Source organism: Arachis duranensis, chromosome 4 (assembly GCF_000817695.3).
Source record: "Arachis duranensis cultivar V14167 chromosome 4, aradu.V14167.gnm2.J7QH, whole genome shotgun sequence".
Classification (NCBI taxonomy): domain Eukaryota; kingdom Viridiplantae; phylum Streptophyta; class Magnoliopsida; order Fabales; family Fabaceae; genus Arachis; species Arachis duranensis.
The window spans coordinates 13,906,376-13,926,134 of record NC_029775.3 but is presented as its reverse complement, the minus strand read 5'-3'; the positions used below and the strand labels follow the sequence as shown (position 1 = coordinate 13,926,134).

The window sequence follows — 19,759 nt, the reverse complement described above, 5'->3', positions numbered from 1 at the left end:
AAAGAAGCTGTATTTTTTTTGTTAAACTTCAATATCAAAATTAAGAAGTTTTAGTGTTACTGTTAAAAAATTTCAGTGTTATTTTCTAATAAATTATGCATAATTAAAATAAAACTGCAGCATTAAAGAAGCTGTATTTTTTGTTAAACTTCAATGTCAAAATTAAGAAGTTTTAGTGTTACTGTTAAAAAATTTCAGTGTTATTTTCTAATAAATTTTGCATAATTCAAAACTCCATATTCTCTTCTTTTTCGTTATCATCATCATCATCATCATCATCATCATCATCTTCTTCTTCTTCTTCTTCTTCTTCTTCTTCTTTTGTCTCATAATTCTTCTTACTTTACCCTCTTAACAAAAATAAAAACAAGAAAAAGAGAAGAAAAAAATTAAATAAAGAAAAAGAAGACATACATAATGCTGCAAAAAATCACCAGAAAAATAAAGAGAACAAGAAAAGGAAAACACAATAACTGCATGCAGAGAAGAAGAAGGAATACGAAGAAGAAGAAAGAGCGCAAAGAAGAAGAAAAAGCGCGCGATAGTATTGGGAGTTGGAGCGTGTATACACGCTCTTACTAATGAAACTGATTTTTGTTAAATTTAAACCAACTTTGTTGAATTTGGTTGCAAAAAAATTTTAATGTATAACAAAACTGAATTAGTGAATAAAAAAATATTTTTATATAAGACATCTAAACATTAATTTTTTTAAAATCTTTTAAACAAAAATAATTTAAAAGAATATATTTTTTGTTAAAACTAACTCAAAAGAGTTTTTATTCCGACAAAAAAGATCAGACATGATATCTCACACTTAATTGTGTACATTCGATATTTTTACGTAGCTATGAAGCACAGACATTTCGCTGAGTTGTTGTATTCGCGTGTTGGACATATTTCGAATACGACACTCACCGACACTCGTCCGACACGCGTATCTGCTGTATCCAACCGTGACTTAATAAAAATAAAATATTCTTCTCCGGACACATTTGGACACATCTAAATACCATCATGTGTCAGCGTGTCTAGTCTTATTCTTAACATATATTCTTGAAATAAATTTAGATATAGTATATATTATTATTTATTAAAAAAAAGATATTTTAAATACTGATATAATTAAAATAAGACAATAAAAATAAATAAAAAATTAATTTATATTTTAATATTAATTACGATTTATCTAAAAAAATATTTTATATTTTATATTTTATATGTATGTATGTCCTCGTATCTTATAAGATTTTAAAATTTACGTGTCAATATTTCCGTGTCGTGTCGTGTCCCATGTCCGTATTATTATCCGTGCATCATAGCTATGTAGAATAAGTGGATATGCTAAATTGTTAATTGTTCTTTATTTTTTTAATTACGCTACTATTTTTCAGTACGACATATTAAAGATTAATTTTTTACGAATTTAAATTTTATTTAAAAATTTATTTTTGACCAATAAATTATTAGATGTATAAAATAAAATTGAAACTCTAAATATTTATATAAATAAATTAGTAAATTAATTATTTAACTAAACTAAGTTGATTAATAATTGTTTATATTAATGGCCCCATATTGCACGTGTTTTGTGATGCCATAAAATTAATTTGTCAATTAATTAGTATAAGTCCCTCGTTCTTTTTCGTTTTCCTCTTCTATAGTTTACTGGATTTACTTAATAATTTATTATTAAAATAATAATTTATCAACAAGTAAGAAGAAAAACATAAAAAATTAAAAATCCAGCAAGAGGTAGAAATTGTATTAGAAATGACTAGCGTAGTAATAGACACAAATTAAATTCATATTTTTATTTATGAAAAATATATATAATAACAAATTTGATATTAACTAAATAATTATTTTATAATTTAAAAGGGTAATTTTTTTTTCAAAATTTTTGAAAAGTATTATTGCTATTGTTATAAAATAACAAACAATATTTTTATGAATACAGAAGATATGCTAGCTGCTGATTAACGAATTTAAGAAGATATTTAGTTGAGAGGGGAATAAAAGGATATTCTGCAAATTATATTATTATTATTGTAAATTTATAATATATATCTATATCTTGGACAACATACATGTGCCTCTCCTACTTGTAATATTCAATTATTATTTTTTTTAAATTCTATATTTTGGGGATTATAGAGTTAGTTTCGTCACAAGGACCACATGGTATTTATTATTGAGCGTTGAAGCAGAGATAAACAAAATAAATACGAAGGTTCAAGTGAGTTGAGAGGGGTTAAATCAAAAAATTATTTTTACAATTTAATAAAATAAATTGTGTAAAATATTAAATTTAAGAGATTATTTTTAATTTTATTTCATTCTGTAGTGTAAAATAAAATATAATTGAAATTGCAGAGAATAAAGAAAGAACAAATATGAAATTACGATATATTTTTGGTTTGTCACAAAATATAATGTCAATTTATATCTAATTTTTATTATAATAATGATAAAATTTTTACTATAATTAATTTGAATTACGAATACTAATTCTAAAAGACTCACATTTTTATAATTTTATCTAAAGAGTAAAGTATTAATTGGTCTCTTATGTTTGGGTATAATCTTGTTTTAGTTCTTAAAGTTTAAAATATCATATTTGAATAAAAAAAATTATTTAGTTTTAATATAGTCCCACTATGAGGTCAAAGTTAAATAATTAATGGAATGTCCTACATGATAGTAGTATAAGAACAAGATCAATAATCTGGAGAATAAGTACAAGTTCTAGAGGTACAAAATCAACTGTGGATGTATCAAATATCAATACATTTATTTATTATTTTTATTACAATTTAAATAAAATATTTTCTATGGAACTAAGGAGAATGATAAATAAATATATTGATGCATTCTTAGTTGATTTTGTACCTTTGGAGCTTGTACTTGCTCTCTAGATTATCGACTTTATTTTTGTACTGCTGTTATATAGGACATTTTGTTAATTATTTAATTTTAACCTCATGTTAGGACTAAATTGAAGTTAAATAAAATTTTTTTTATTCAATTAGGACACTTTAAATTTTAAGAACCAAAATAAGATTATTACATCCAAATGTAAGAGACCAATTTAATACTTTATCCTTATCTAAACTATCCCAAACTTAGTAACACATATAGATACTAACTCAACCTTCTAGTGAAGGAAAACTAAATCCATTTTAAACTAGCACACTTTTCAAATTTAAAACACTCAAATACAAAAATTAAAATAACTTTTGTGTGCACTACTTTATTAACTTTTTAAATTTCTGAAGTAAGCTTGAGTTTAGACTAAATAAAAATAAGAACACAATAAATAAAGAATAACAGCAATGTATGTCAGATCAGATTTTGTTCGAAGTACTTCCTTGGTTCGATCCTTCTTTTATAAAGATTAATATCTCCTCTTCAATGTCAGAATACTATTTCTTTTTTATCTATTAGTCGTTGCATACTTTAATATTCTTTATTTAGCTTGATTGTAAAGTACAGCAATTGTCTAATTATTCATGAACATGATTCTTGAAGTGTATATCTTACTATCTTGATTGTGCAGCATTTTTTTAAATTTGGCTTAATATTTTATTAATATTGTTATTTTGTATAATTCTAACTTGCTTGGTTAATTATTTTTAATTAATTTTTACATTGTTTATCATAATGATTAATTATAATAAAAAATAATTAATTATATTGTGATATAAAATATCAAATTAAATTTTGACTCAATAAAATAAATAAATAAAGGACAGATTAGTAGGAAGATTGATCTAATTGTTGTCTTATCTTATTGTATTTATGTTCTTAAATAATTTGCAATTATTTAACTTTGATTCTTCGGAGAATTCATGATATTACATAACATATTTCATGTGAGTACCAACTATATATGCAAGTGACACCACACTAGGGATGGCAATATGTACCCTATTTACGGTACTCAATCTGATCCCATTCGGTCGGGTAGGTTACCAACTTGATCCGCAGCGAGTAAGGTAGGGTGCGGGTAGAGTTTTTGTGCGGATCAGGTAGGATACGGATTGAGCTTCAACTCTACCCGATCAACTCGCACTCTATATATGTATATATGTTATATATTTATATAAAAATATGTTTTAAGTGGATGTTGAACCAAAGACCTCTCACTAAATGCAAAAGATCTATAACCATTAAAAAAATTATTAATTGATAATTTAATTCTTTTTTTATATATAAAAGCCCGTTCTATTTTAAATTATCATCAAATTATATAATAATATTGTATCTTTTTTGTAATCTACGGATAGGGTCGGATACCCACTGAGTTAAGAGCGGATAGAGTTAGGATAGTAATATTCTCAATCCACGAGTAAAATAGAGTTGAGTTTATATAAAAATCTCAACCCATAAATAAGATTAGGATTGGATCTAAATTCTACCCTACCTTACTCCATCTATTGCCACCCTTACACCACACCACTACTTCACTAGTGGATGATCATCTATAAATTTTGATTGTTCTTTTGTGTGTGTGTGTAATGGAGTAAATTAGTCCTTCATTATACAATTAATTAACGGAATAAGATCTGTTTACTTTCGATAAAGTTTATCTTTGGCAACAATGTATAATAAATGGCACCACCCACTCCCTATAGTTTTTCTCCTTTCTCCGGAAAGAATGGATAGCTCAAAATAAAAACAATGCTAAAAAAATTTGATCAGAAAAAAAAAATTGAGGGAGAAAATTTGTAGTTCATGGAAATTGAATGATGGAATAGGCCTTAACATGTTAAGCCCGCATAGGGTTAGCTTAGACCTTACAGTGCTTAATTAATATTTTCTGTTTTTGGTTAATTATTGTATTTAATTCAAAAACCATTAATCTAGCTAACATACCTAGAAGAAAAAGTGAGCCCAAGTTAACCTTTAAGAGATTCATCATTCATGACCCCAAAGAAAAAAACAAAGGTTGTAAATTACATTATTGTCCTCAAGATCCAACATGGTTAAGGCTCTCTTTCTTAGAAGCAACAAAAGTAAACACAACTTGCCATAGATTGTTCACTTTGAGTAAGCAAGACATTCAATCTTGAAATGACATTTAGAAACATGACAATTGACAAAGGATACTTTGTTCACAAAACCTCTTTTCAACATACTAAGAAAGTTCCAATAATAGTACATTTGCAACCATATATATGATGATTGATTTTACAAATGTATGTCACCTATACTTGCCCTATTTTACATTTGCATCAAGAATAATAATGGACACTTACAAATGAGACGAACCAACCCTATTTCCTTATTTTACATTTGCATTTGCAAACACACAATCAATACACTTTCCAATCATTTCTATTTTGTAAAATTTTGAAAAAGAAAATTATGGTTCTATGTGTCAAATTTGTTTGACATTTTAAATCATTTGCTTCCTGTGTTTTTCTTTTTATCCCATTGAACCGTCGGCTTTTAGATCCTATTATTAGGAGTCTGATTAACCCGGTTCAATGTTGTAAATCCGTTCTAACTATTGATTTAGTCTTGAGTTTGGACCGAAATAGAATGCTTGAGATCACCGATATGTAATTCATGGTCACCCATTGGGATCCTTCGGACCCCAAATTCATCAACAACAGACAAATGCTTGCAAACATGAACACCAACACTAACCCTTTGCTTTGATCCAGCAGGAACAAGCACTTTATGAAAACTCACCAATTTCTTATCCTCTGACCAATTATTATTCCCTTTAATTGGTGGCTTAGAGAAAATCAAAAGGGTATGTGTCCCATCCATTGACCCTTCATTCTTCACATCAACATGGAAGCCCATATGTAGGGCATCACAATTTGCATGGCTCACTTTGATTGAAGATGAAGCCCAAGTTGAGTTTGTTTGGGCTTTGAGGGGAGTTGAGAAGGACACTGAGACTTGTTTGGGTGCAAGTACTAGGGTTTGGGAGAATCTACTATAGCTGAGTCCATGCCCAAATGGGTACACAACTGGGCCCTTGTAGAATCTGTAGGTTCTTCCTGGGTACCCTGTTGATGGGTTTGGACGCATGTCCATTATTGTCATTGGCACTTTCGATAGATAGCTTTCTGGGTACCATGTCATTGGAAGCCTTCCACCTGCCAAAAATAAAAGAAAAAACCAAGCAACGTTTTAGTCTTTTTTATTTTTACTAGAAAAATGAAATATGGGCCTTTAGGCCCCATCTTATACCAAAAGAAAAAAGAAAAATGAAATCAAATATGACAAGATTTGGATTGTAACTACTATGTATATAAAAAAAATGATTCTATTTTTGGACAAGATATATCAAAATTATTTTGTTGAGCAAAAGAATATATTTTATAATTTTATTGATTTCAAACTTAAAAGCTGCCAGTTTTCAATGTTCTGCATGCCACTTTCAAATTACAAAAAATAGTCTAAACAATTTGTTGTTAGGTAGTGAGAATATATAATCTACTTCTAAAAATATAAGCTAAGTGGAGGGGTTTAAAATTCCATATAAATCCTAAAAACTTTAATTTTTTTTTGTAAAAGAAAAAAACGAGAATAAATTTTTTTAAGGTACCTGGATTGGTTCTGCCAAAGATGACATCAGCAATGGCAGTTCCTCCAGCTTGGCCAGGATAACCAGCCCACAAAATTGCAGTGATCTTGGGATCATTTTTGGCGAATGAGACATCAACCGGGCCACCAGACATGATAACTAAGACAACTGGGCCCCTGGCGGCCCTGGCAACTCTGGACACAAGTTCCTGTTGGAGGCCTGGTAAGAGAAGCCCAACCCTGTCCCTAGTCTCAGCCTCTATGGACTGATCCAGGCCCATGACAAGTATTGTTGCATCTGTTCGCCTGGATGCGATCTCTGCGGCTCCAAATAGTTGGTTGCCTCCACATGCAACATCCCTGCACCCTGCTTGATGTACGGTCTTAACATATCTTGAAATCCCTTGTAATGGTGATGTGTAGCCACATGCAACACCTACCCAAAATCAAAATACAGATCATCAATAACCAGAATTTATGTTGGTAAAAAAAAGTTAGATCTAATTCAAAATTAAGTTAGTAATAGAAACAAGATTTGTGTTAACAAGTATTCATGAATACTTCGTTGAGTTGTCGTATTTGTATTTTAAACACATTTTAGACATGACATTCATTCCAGTATGCGTTATGTTTTGTCCAATTATATCTTAATAAAAAAATATTTTTCAAAAAATATTTATATACACTCAAATATCATCACAAGTAAGTCAAAGTATCTAATATAATTCTTGACCTATTTTTCGAAATGGGTTTAAAAATTATATATTATTTACTATTAAAAAGTTATCTTGCATGATTTATTTAGTTAAAAAAGGCATTAAAAATATTTCAAAATTTTAGTTTGTGATTTAATATTATTAGATATCAAGATATTGTTACAATTTAACAAAAAAAAATATTTTATATTTTTAAATTGAGATTATTGAATTACCCAGATTAATTTGAAAATAAACTCTTTTTTTGGTTAACAAATAAACTTTAACTATGCTAAGCTAATTAATGATTGGGAAATTAGTGAAGACGTACCAGCATAGTTTCCTATCATTGTAACAGTAACATCTGAATTGGGCCCAATGACAGCTACGGTGCGAACCCGCGTAGGGGATAAAGGCAACGCGTTCCCTTTGTTTTCAAGCAACACGATGCCTTGTCTAGCTGCCTCAAGGGCCAGTTCCTGGTGGGCCGGGGTACACACATCTCTTGGGCCCAAATTCCCATACTGTTGGGCCGAAGGTTCACCATCAAACATGCCCAATCTCATTTGGACCGTAATAAGGTTAGCCAAAGCAAGATTAAGATCGTTCTCCGAAATGAGCCCTTGTCTAATGGCCGCATCCGTGTGGATGGCCAAGAATGGGCCGCAGTCCAAGTCCAAGCCTGCTTTGATGGCATCCGCCGCCGCCTCTTCCGGCGTCCTTGTGTAGTGTTGGCTATCATAGTATACTCCGACCGAGTCACAATCCGACACAATGTACCCATTGAGACCCCATTGGCCGCGGATGGTGCTGCGAAGGAGTTCGGGGTCGGCACAAGTGGGCTTGCCATTGACCTGATTGTAGGAACACATGACACTAGCCACCTTCCCTTCCAACACACAAGCTTTGAATGGTACGTCATACGTGTCCGCCAAGTCTTGCTTGCTAACCTACATCAATCCATATTTAGTTAGTTTTGAGTGAACATCTATTTATTTTATCTATTTATTAGTAAGTATTATATATTATCTCGACAAACAAGTTCTATATTAAACAAATTATGTTTTCTATTGAAATAATCTTGATGATTTGGTAGTTTGAATTGCATCGCTGTCAATTAACCCAAACTAATTGCAAGTGGACAAATGTCATTATCAACCACTTGCATCACTTTAATGAAAATAATACTTGTTACATCCCAAGAAATAAGAATGATACAAGCACCATATGGTTCTAGTCTCATAGCTTTGCAAGCTGAATATGGATATTGGATAAGGATATTAGATAAAGGGTGTGTGACTTTATATTCCCTCCAACGTAAGAAGCGAATAAAGGCAGAGGCATGGAGACATATAATGAAAAGTGCGATCAACGCCCATATAGAGCAACCACTTGAATAACTTAGCTCATCACATAATTGGGTGGTTCCGAATTCAAGCATAAGATAATATTATATATATGTTAATTTATATGATTAATAGACCCAATTCATCTTTTAATTATTTTTTAATATTTAAATAAATAAGAATTTAAATATATATCTGTGTTATTTAAAAAAATAACAAAAATATAAAAAATACAAAACTCTCTTTATTTAAAAATTAAGAGGATAATTGAAAGAATGAGTTAAAATTCCTAATTATTTTTTATTATATATCTAAACTAAAAAACTTTAAATATTAGTTTGAAAATTCAGCTATACCCTTATATATGTTTGATATTTATATATGTATATATATGGAGAATTTTTAAAAAATCAGTAAATTATATTTATTTTTCTGTCAAAAATGATGTGATGATATCATACATAGTATGCTTAATTTGTCATGTTTGTATTTATATTTATATATGCATATAATTCAAAATTTAAAAAAAAAAATGTTAAAGAACCAGTAGAATTTATTATTTTTTGTAGCAGTTAGCTTATAATATTTAAAAGTGTCCATTAAAAACATGTTGCTAGACCACTAGACTAAAAGTATTAGATTAATAACTAAATGTATTAACAGAAAATAATAAAGTTTGCTGACCCTTGAACTTTTCTCTTTCAAAAAGGTTAGAATGTATTTGGTTTTTATTTTCAGTGTTTTATGTTTTGCATTTTACTTTTTCCTTTCACAAAATTCAAAAAACAAAAATAACTAAAAATGAAAACAAAATATAAAAGCGCAAATCAAATGCACTCTTGATTTTCTTTTTCTCTTTACAAATGGAATAATACTATAATATCTCCTAAATTATTTGTTTTTAAGAAATAAGTGTAATTGACTATACAAATTAATTATATTTATTGAAACTTACCTTGGCATTGAAATGAAATCTGTCTATGCCGTTCCAATTATCAAGATCATAGGCAGTGTAGTGTTTACAACAAGCAGCCACCTTGAGCCGGTCACCCGCGCCGTTGCCTTGGAGTCCTTGCACATAGCTTGCAGCATATTTCGCGGCCAAGGTGGGGTCTTCGCCAGGAGTCTCCTGGCCACGACCCCAACGAGGATCGCGAAAAATGTTCACATTGGGACTCCAAAATGTCAACCCTGCAGCTCCACCATTGTACATTGCCCTTGCTTCATCAGACACCACCTGATGAGCATAGCAATCAAATTAAATTAAATATAATTCACATACTCATTCAATTGAATAGTACAATATTTCTTTAATTAATTTTTTAGTGTTTCTTGTGTCTTGTCTCGATAACAATTTGGCTAAAGCATCAAAGAGAATATTAAAGAAATACCATTTGGTAATAAGAAACAAGCAAGAAACTCTATCTTTGACAATTTTGGAATCTAAACGTCACATGGTCATGCTATAATGCCACCAAATGAATATCGAGTTTCCTTTTCTTTAATAATTTCAAGATTATATTGTACCTAGACAAGGACTTCCCTTCAATGTGATTAGGTAATTAATTCTGGCTCATCAGTATTACAGAAAATTATTAAAAATTAAAGCAACTGAATAATGACCTTTGGGAACATCATATATATTGAAAAAAAGCGGCCTAAAAATAAACTTAATCTAATTTTATATATTATTCTATATTTTTTATTAATAAAATTAATTTACTTAAATTATTATTATTGTAAAAATAATATAATCTAAATATCTTGTCATAATTTTAAATTAGTAAATAAAGATACATAAATAATTTATTTTTCTTACAAGTCTCTCGGATATGATTAAATGGCAACAATAATGTTAAAGAAAAAAAATTAGTATTTATTAATTATTATAATAATTAATAAATAAGACAAATTTTAGTTATTTTTGTATCGAACATTTTCGAAATGATAATATATAATATAAGATTCTCTCTTTCACATTCTTTTACGTTGTAATTAAAAATATATTTTATTTAAGATGAAAACTGAGGTAAAGTCAACTTCACGTGAAGTTGATACCTAAGAGTTATTGGATGAAAATTTAGTTAAATCAATCAAATTATTTAACGGCTCTTAAATATCAACTTCACATGAAGTCGACTTTATCTGAATTTTTACCTTTATTTAATAAAAGAAAAAGCCGTAACGAAAAGGTGCACTCAAGGTTTTGCCACTTGCATGTAGAGGCGGTGTTGATGGACAACATCAAACACCTTGTGTTTGGTCAGTTTTCACCAAACAATAATTAATTACACAAGATTAAGAAAAAATCAAAAGGTGGTTGGATTTTATGTTTCACTAAGCAACATCCAACAACATGCAAAAATGATACTATAACAATCCTTGAGGAGGAGACTTTTTTGTGTATTGCATGCTTCATCAAGGAATTAGACGGGTCTCTATTAATTGTCACCGAAATCTTTATTTATTATTGATTATTATCCAATCTCAACATACACGTACATGTTTAACTTGTTAAATTAATTAGATACGTCAAAGGGTACTATATACTATATAAATTAAACTTAACCAAGCTAAGGGAAGATAAATAATAATAATAACAAAGGATAACCATACAAAAGTCCATTTAATTAATTAACCATCATAAACATGTTGCTTTCGTTTGTTTAATGAAATAATGGCGTAATGGGACTTCTTTTATAGAAACTGGTTGGTGACAAATTGAGTTGATGAATTTTCAACATCAACTCCCGTTTTCTTTAGCATATAAACTAAATATAAATTAAAATTTAATTTTAATATACTATCNCATGGGACACTGTTAATTTGTTTCCATGTAGGAGCTGCGAGTAGCCGAGTAACACCATAATTTGATTAAATAACAAATATATTTTAACCCTTTTTATTTTTATTTTTTTAATATATACATTTGTCTTATTCTATCTGATGACAATTTTTATTTTCTAATAAACTAAAAAAAGGGGTTAGAATCAGCAAATGAAAATGAATGGTCTTTTGGCTCACACATATGATTGGACAGCAAAAACATATAACGGGTAGTTATAAATAGTTTGTATATGATTTATGAAAGCAATTTTATTTTGTCGTCGTCATATATCTATGTTTTGGTAATTATAATTGAAAAAGCTAAGAAAGCACTTGAGCCCTATTTATAGATAGATACCTTTTCAATTTTATTGAGGACTTGTAACTTGATTAGATTGGTACAGAGTGAAAACTACAGCTTATTTTAAAGATTAAGGAACATTTTTTAAAATTCATGAAAATAATTATGCCCTATGATTTTATAAATAATGAAATAATTTTGTATAAACTATACACTAAAAGTAATGATTATGGAAAATAAGTATCATTTGTTAATTTATATATCTAAAGGCAGTGGTCCCAAAATAATTAATTTCTTGTATCCAAGGGTAACTTATGGAAGAGAAATATGTTAAGTGTACTTTATACTTCCACAAAAGCAATTGACCCATTTGGCTACTGTCTGTATTCGAAGCCAATAATATGTTATGTTATCATATATATACTTTAGAGTTTAGATGGTTGTATGGAAAAATGATTAATTTAATCATAATTGGCCGAAAAGGAGAACCAATCAATGAATGAACAGCCTAACTGATGGATGAAAGGAAAAGTTGAGTGTATACTTCGCCACTCCTTTCCTTTTTTTTTTTAAATAAAAAATAAGAATTAAGAGCTTAAAGGATGAAAAGGATATATTATATATATTTATATGTGAAGATTAATTTCTTACATTTGAATAATGACAACTTATTGCTTATTCCTGACATATATATTAAGAGATATATAAAAAAAGTTATTATATAAAAATTTAATTCCTGACATAATTCATAGTTTAATACTTTTAATCTGGCAATTCAGCACTATATTTTTAACTAATATTTTTAATTAAATATAAACAAAAAATAATAAAATTATATTGGTTCTATAGTATTACTGTTTTATTATTAATACTCAATTCTTTAATTTTACACGTGAGCTTTCTATTTTTTTTTTGCCGAAGAAAAATGATTCATTTTCTTACAATATCATATTAAGATGAAAATTCATATACAATTATTATCTTTACTTAAAATTATTAATAAAAAATTATTAAATAATTTAATAAATTTAACTAAATTATTATTTAATCATATTTAACTATCAACAAAAAACAACTGCTTCCACGCATTCAAAACTCAAAGGAGCACCATCATTGCTAGTTATAAACAACAAGAGTCACGCACACACATAAAAGTGCGTAAAGTGAGAATAAAATGATAATATAAAAATGTTAAGAATCAACATTTTAATTATTTTTAATGAAAAAAGATAATTAATTAATTTTAGTCTAAATAAATAAAAGAAGCTTTCTTATGTATCAATATTTTATGAATATGGATAAAGTATTGCATCCAATTAGTGAGTTGTGTTGTTTAACTGTTGAGAAAATGATGCATGGAGTAATGAAACGGCTACAGATGGAGAACGATGAAGAAATCTTACCCGTCCGATTTCAAGCCATAGAGACTGGTTGAAAGAAGCAGCGGTTGTGATGACCTGAGGGAAGCTAGTGGCACCAGGGAAGGGCCCACCGAACTTAGTCCCTGGGCCCACATTAGAAACACCGTGCAAGGCCTCCGACCACCACTCATAGCCCTGAATCCCAAGCCTTGGAACCGCTATGGCGTTATTAACCACCAGCCTTATCTTCTCCGCCAATGTGAGCCTCCCTATGAGGTCCTGCACCCTCACGTGGATTGGCACGTGCGTCCAACAGAATCTCAACGTCCTCGTTAAACCGTTTTTCGGGTCACATGCAAACGGCACCCTCCCTCCTTCCGCAATTGCCACGCCCCCACTACTTATCGTTATTGTTACCACGATAACTGACACGATAACCGATGCTAACAAACTCTTGTTACCGTTGTAACAATAATTAGAACAAGAAGGGGAAGAAGCCATGTTTGAATGGTGAGTAAGTGAGAAGTGATGAATGAGGTGTGTCTTTGTGTGTTGTTGTCTATATATAGTGTGGTCATGGTGGTGGGAGTTGCGTATTTTAAAGGGTTTGAAGCTTTTTCATATCTTGATTGGGTTTCCACGTCGATCATCAAAATAATTGAAAATGAAAATCCAATTATTTGGATAAAATCATTCTAACATCCATCAACCTTATAATAAACACTTAATTAATTAATTGTATTACCATTTATTAAGAGTAGTGAGTGAGTGAGTGTGACTCGGAGTAACACGTAGTTGGACTCAGTGGGTGTGGTAGTGGTGGTGGTGGTGAATAGTGACCTACCAGTTGGTTTAAGCATATGGTAGATGCTAAAATTAAATGAATAAATTAAGTTATATGCCACAACTTAGGAAGATTGACGCATATAGAATCGTACAAAATAACAACGGAAAAGGGGGATGTCTCTATTACTCTATATATATTAATGTTAATTTAATATAATTTTGAGTTAATTTATTTTTAACTTCTTTTGTTTTTCTTTTCTGAGAAGAGTGGGTCACGGACGGGAGAATCTCTCGTTTTCTTTCACTATGTACCGCGCGCTAATAGGCTTTCTATTCTACGGTGCATTTTTTTTTCTTTTTCTTTCTGAAACATGGTGCTTAAAAAATAATTAATTAACAAAAATTTGTATATATAATTAATCAAAATTTATCTTTTTCATATTATTCTATTTCTTGGTCAAAAATAAATAATAGAATCAATTTTAAAAACTGTACATCTAAAGTTAAAAATTACATATCTAAAATTGGTGTTAGCATTATTAACTAATTTTTATTATTTCTTCCAAATTTATCTTTCTGTGTATATATATGTCACATACACGGGTACATAATTATTCTACCTCCTCGTCTAGGTCTTTGTAATTATTTTATAATAGAAATATAAATTTATTTTAAAGAAATAATAGATATTTAAAATTACATAAAGATCTCCTTTTTGCCAATAAATATTTTTATCTATTAAAATATTGGAAGATAGTAAAAATATGATAAAGACATAAGTTGTGTATTTTCTAAATTATAATATCTCCATATTTTTTATTCTAAAATATTAAACATATTGTAAATGAACATTAACATTTTAATTACCTAATTATATGTGTTTCAAAAATGTTATTTGTATATTAAAATTAATTATTAAAATTAGTCATTATGTATTTATATATAAATATATGTATTATTTAACTAATTTATAATGTGTATTTTATATTTTAACATATATTTTATATTAGTGAATAATTTTAATGTATATCTAACATAATTATATATATTTACATCTTTCGCATGAATTCAAAAGATTATGTGCAAAAGGTAAAAAACATATAGTATAGACAACAACACATAAAGACGAGAATGTTTTAATCTCAGATAAGAGTATATATTTAATAGGTTTTTAAAAAATTTTGTATTAGATATTTTTGTTTCTAAACAAATTTTATTCTATAAAGATTTTAAAAAAATTTTCATTTTTATTGAATGAAAATTTTTAATTCAACATTTTTTAGAGATAATAATGTGAAGTCTACAAATGAAAGGATCATTTTAATTTGTGTTACAATAAGCTAATGTGCATTGACATTGGGAAAATTACAGAAGTCAACATACAAATTTGACGGTTTGTGAAGGGTGTTTTTTCTCTCTCCCCACCAAATACAATGACTGCTTCATTCAAAACCTCTGTTTCTGGTTGGGTGTTTACAACAATAAAATTGACCCATGAAAATTCAAAGGCATTTTTTTCATCCCCGTGATGATGTTACTGCTTCTGACTAATAAAAACTTCCCGTGACCCCATTTGCCCATAAAAGAATAATACGTACCCTGTTTTGTCCCTTTTTACCGAGCTATATTCACATCTTTCCACCCCTTTGCAACTGCTTCAATTCTTTATTATAATATCTAGAATGTTTTGTCCCTTCTTTAATACTTCTTGTTTTGAATAAACTCCGGAATTAATCTCAAATAATTCTAGATTATACCATTTGGTTTTCAATAATAGTTATTTTTAAAATTTTTTTGAAAATCCTTTTCATTAGACATTTTGATTTTTCTGTCATTTTATAAGGAGATTAATTATTTTATAGTGTAATTTTTTTATCTGATTGTCTTATAATAAAAATTTTATTAAAATTTTATTTGTCTAACAAGTATATTAGAAATTTGATTGAAAATGACTAAAAAAACAAAAATTTTGTCTAAAAAGAGTAATTATGAAAGAAGTCTAAAAAATAAAATTTTGTTAGAATCAAAATATTGGATCTAAAATATTTTGGAGACTCTTTTGTTTTCTATATATCAATTTGAGTAATTTTTTATGTGATGGGATTTTTAAGCCATTCATGTATGTTTTTTGCATTTTTATTTTAAAGGAGAAAAAGGAAGTTAATTTATTGTTAGCTTATTGAGGAATACTAATAATTTGCTAGTGAGTTTATTATTGTTCTAGTCAACATTTCCTATAACTATATATTATGAGATATACATTTTATTATTTTAATTCAGTTGGTTATCAATTCATTCCTAACAGTTCTAGAATTTTACTCTTTTTCTATTCTCTCTCTCTCTGGCCCGATATCTATATGGTATCAGAGCTTTCTCTCTCTCATGGCTTCCGCAACAATGTCTCTGATGCAAGTAGCACAAGCCTTCTCTAGTCCAATAGCTATGAAATTGGATGATGATAACTATCTACCATGGAAGGATCAAGTAGAATCCATGATCGAAGGATACGAGATGCTTGACCACATCACAGAAAAATCAATTCCAGTGAAGTATCTCTCCAACAGAGATGAAGCTGCCAATGTGATAAATCCAGCGTATTCGAAGTGGAAGAAGCATGATGCGTTGTTGAAGACTTGGTTACTAGCATCGATGAGCAAGCGGTTGCGACGAGAATGGTCGGTTGTATCTTCTCGCATGAAATTTGGTGCAGGTTAGAAACATACTTCGCATCTCAAATTACAGCAAAAATTAGATAATTAAAGAACAAGTTAGTCAATACGAAGAAGGAAGGATCTGTTTCAGATTATTTGCTTGAAATCAAGAAAATAGTTTATTCATTAGTATGTGTTGAAGCTGCAATTAGTGATGCTGATCATGCTGAATCTGTGTTGAATGGTTTTTCTGAGGAGAATACCTCTTTTATTACAACAATCACGGCAAAATCCAAGCCTGTGTCCATAAAAAAATTAGAAACTTTGCTGATGGCACATGAAAAATTGTTAAAAAAAGTACAAGAAACCAGATAATCTGGTGCAAGCACACTTGGCTCACACTCAATCAAACTTCTATCACTTAAGAGGTGATTTCCGTGAAAGCAGATGTGTCTTTTGTAGCAGAAGTGGTGCAAGATTTATGATAGGAGCAAGAACGGCGCAGTCTCAATTTCAAAATTACGGAAGAAGTGGTCCTAGACCGTCGCAATGCCAAGTTTGCAACAAACTTGGGCACATGACTTTCAATTGTTGGTACAGGTATGATGCCTATGGTAATGAAAGAGTTGAAGCCACGTCACATTCGTATTCAGTCTTTTTCCCAAAGTTGTGAACATCGACAGTCATGTGGTGCGTGGCTCCTGAATCTAGAAACCAATCTGGATCTTGCAGCGTTGTTGGAGCAGCAAATTCAGTATCATTCTGAAAGAGTCACCATGGACAATGGTTTAGGTTTTTCAATTAGTCGTATTGAAAGTTCAATTTTCATTTCAGATTTGAATAGAAAATAATTCTTGCCTAGCAAATTACTGCTAGTTTCAGAAATTTCAAAGAATTTGTTAAGTGTCTATCAATTTGCAAAATATAATAAGATATTTTTTGAATTTCATAATGATTAGTGTTGTCAAATGCAAGATTTTCATGGAGGTCATACTCCATGGAATAGTTGATAAAGGATTGTACAAATTCTCTGGATTCTTTCCAAAATCAAGAGATGATTTTGCTGATGCCTTACTATCTTTAGTACCTATGTTTGGAAATAACGACTGCTTGTTATGGCATGCTCGTCTTGGGCATCCATCAATTTCGGTAGTTAATCAAATTCTTAAGTCATGTCATATTTCTTTGGAATCAATAAATTTTGTGTGTTCTTCTTGTTGTATTGGAAAGGCACATCAACTTCCCTTCTCTAAATCTGATTCTCTTTACACAAAATATTTAGAATTGGTCTTTACATATGTTTGGGGACCTATCCCGGTTGCTTCAGTCAATAATTGTAAATACTATGTTCATTTTATTGCTGTTTTTCTCACGGTTCACTTGGATTTATTTGTTGTCCTCTAAGTCTCAAATTAGATCTACATTTGAAAATTTTTAATCTATGGCTAAGTTGCAACTTAGAACTAAAATTAAATGTGTTCAAAATGATAACGCTAAAGAATATCTTAGTTTGGCTAAGTCTATGTAGGATACAGGTATTATGTGGAGGTTTTTCTGTCCATATGAACACCAACAAAATAGTGCCACTGAGCGCAACCACAGACACATTGTAGAGACTGGGTTGACATTATTGGAAGGTGCGTCTATGCCAAAAAGGTTCTAGGGGGATGCCTTCATGACTGCCATCAGGTTGATAAATTCTCTACCAACTCCGGTGTTAAACAACGTTACACCTTATGAAAGACTGTTTAATTCCAAACCTGAACCCTCTGTATTTTAAAACCTTTAGATGTCTGTACTTTCCTTATACCAGGCCCTACAACTCCTATAAAATTGATGACCGATCTGAACCCTGTGTATTTCTTGGTTATGGAGTGCAACACAAAGGCTACAAATATTTGACTGCCGCTAGAAAAATTATCCTCAACACTCATGTCTTTTATGAAACAAAGTTTTCCTTTAAGACTGGTTTTGCTTCATCTGATGACGTCTCACCCTCCTCTAGCTCCCCTATCGGCAAATACTCTTCTTCCTATTATTTCTAATAACCCTATGTCACAACCCCAAATTACTTTACTAGACTCAACTAACTCCTTTATTGTCACAGCTTCATCAATCAACTTTAACAATCTATCACCACCTACACCTACTCTTACCCCTTTTCAGCAACCTATTCAGGCCTCTCCTGCACCTTTGCAACCCCGACATCCCATGGTCACATGGTCGAAGAATGGTATTTTAAACCCAAAGTATATCAAATTCAACTTACCCCTTCTTTAGAGCCAAAGAATCACAAAGAGGCTCTCACCATACCTCATTGAAAGCAAATAATGGATGAAGAATATGGAGCTCTTATGTGAACAAGAACCTGGAGTTTGGTACTGCTGCCAGAGGGAAGAGAATCGATTGGGTGTCGATGGGTGTTTCGAGTTAAGTACAACTCAGATGGATCTTTGTAGAAGTACAAAACCCGCTTAGTTGCTCAAGGCTTTAGCCAATGACCTAGGGTGGATTTCAAAGAGACTTTTAGTCTTGTCATTTGCCTCACATCAATTCAAATGGTGTTATCTCTTACTGTCTCCAAAGGGTGGAATATTAGGTAGTTGGATATGAACAACTACTTCTTTAATGGTGATCTCTTTGAGGAAGTTTATATGAAATAGCCCTTTGGTTATGAAGAAAATTTGACTTTAGTTTGCAAGCTATCCAAGTCCCTATATGGACTCAAACAAGCTTCTCAAGCTTGGTACACAAAGGTCTCTGGGGTACTGCAACAGCATGGATTTACTACCACAAAGGCTGATACAACCGTGTTTACAAAACTCTCTACTGGACATTTGACTTATGTGCTTATATACGTTGATGACATCATTATTACTGGCAGCTCAAATTAGTGTATTACTGAGATAATTACTCAACTCAACTCTTATTTTTTCTTAAAAGACATGGAGAATCTGCATTATTTTCTTGGATTAGAAGTAGCACACACTACTGATGGCGGTCTTTTGTTATCTCAAACTAAGTATGTCAACGACATCTTTAGGAAAGCCAATATGGTTGGCTGCAAGCCATATGAAACTCTAATCCCTTCATCTTTGAAACTTAGCAAAACTGGCAGTCCTCCCTTCGGTGATCCAACCCTGTATCATGCAGTTGTTGGGAGTCTTTAGTACCTCACAATCACGCGATCGGAGTTAACTTATTGAATAAATCGAGTGTATCAATTCATGCAGCAGCCCCTTGAAGC

At 30.4% G+C, this 19,759-nt stretch overlaps 1 protein-coding gene across 1 annotated transcript; it reads right to left on the bottom strand.

The window, feature by feature from the left end:
- Positions 1 to 5,098: 5,098 nt before the first annotated feature.
- LOC107483501 (beta-D-xylosidase 1) lies at positions 5,099 to 13,724 on the bottom strand. The gene is made up of 5 exons (XM_016104119.3): positions 13,118 to 13,724; positions 9,543 to 9,824; positions 7,573 to 8,191; positions 6,569 to 6,982; positions 5,099 to 6,116 (listed from the first exon to the last, which is right to left on the bottom strand). Exons 1-5 carry the CDS (start codon positions 13,574 to 13,576, stop codon positions 5,521 to 5,523), a joined length of 2,370 nt encoding a protein of 789 aa, XP_015959605.1. The 5' UTR covers positions 13,577 to 13,724; the 3' UTR covers positions 5,099 to 5,520.
- Between the last annotated feature and the right edge of the window lie 6,035 nt (positions 13,725 to 19,759).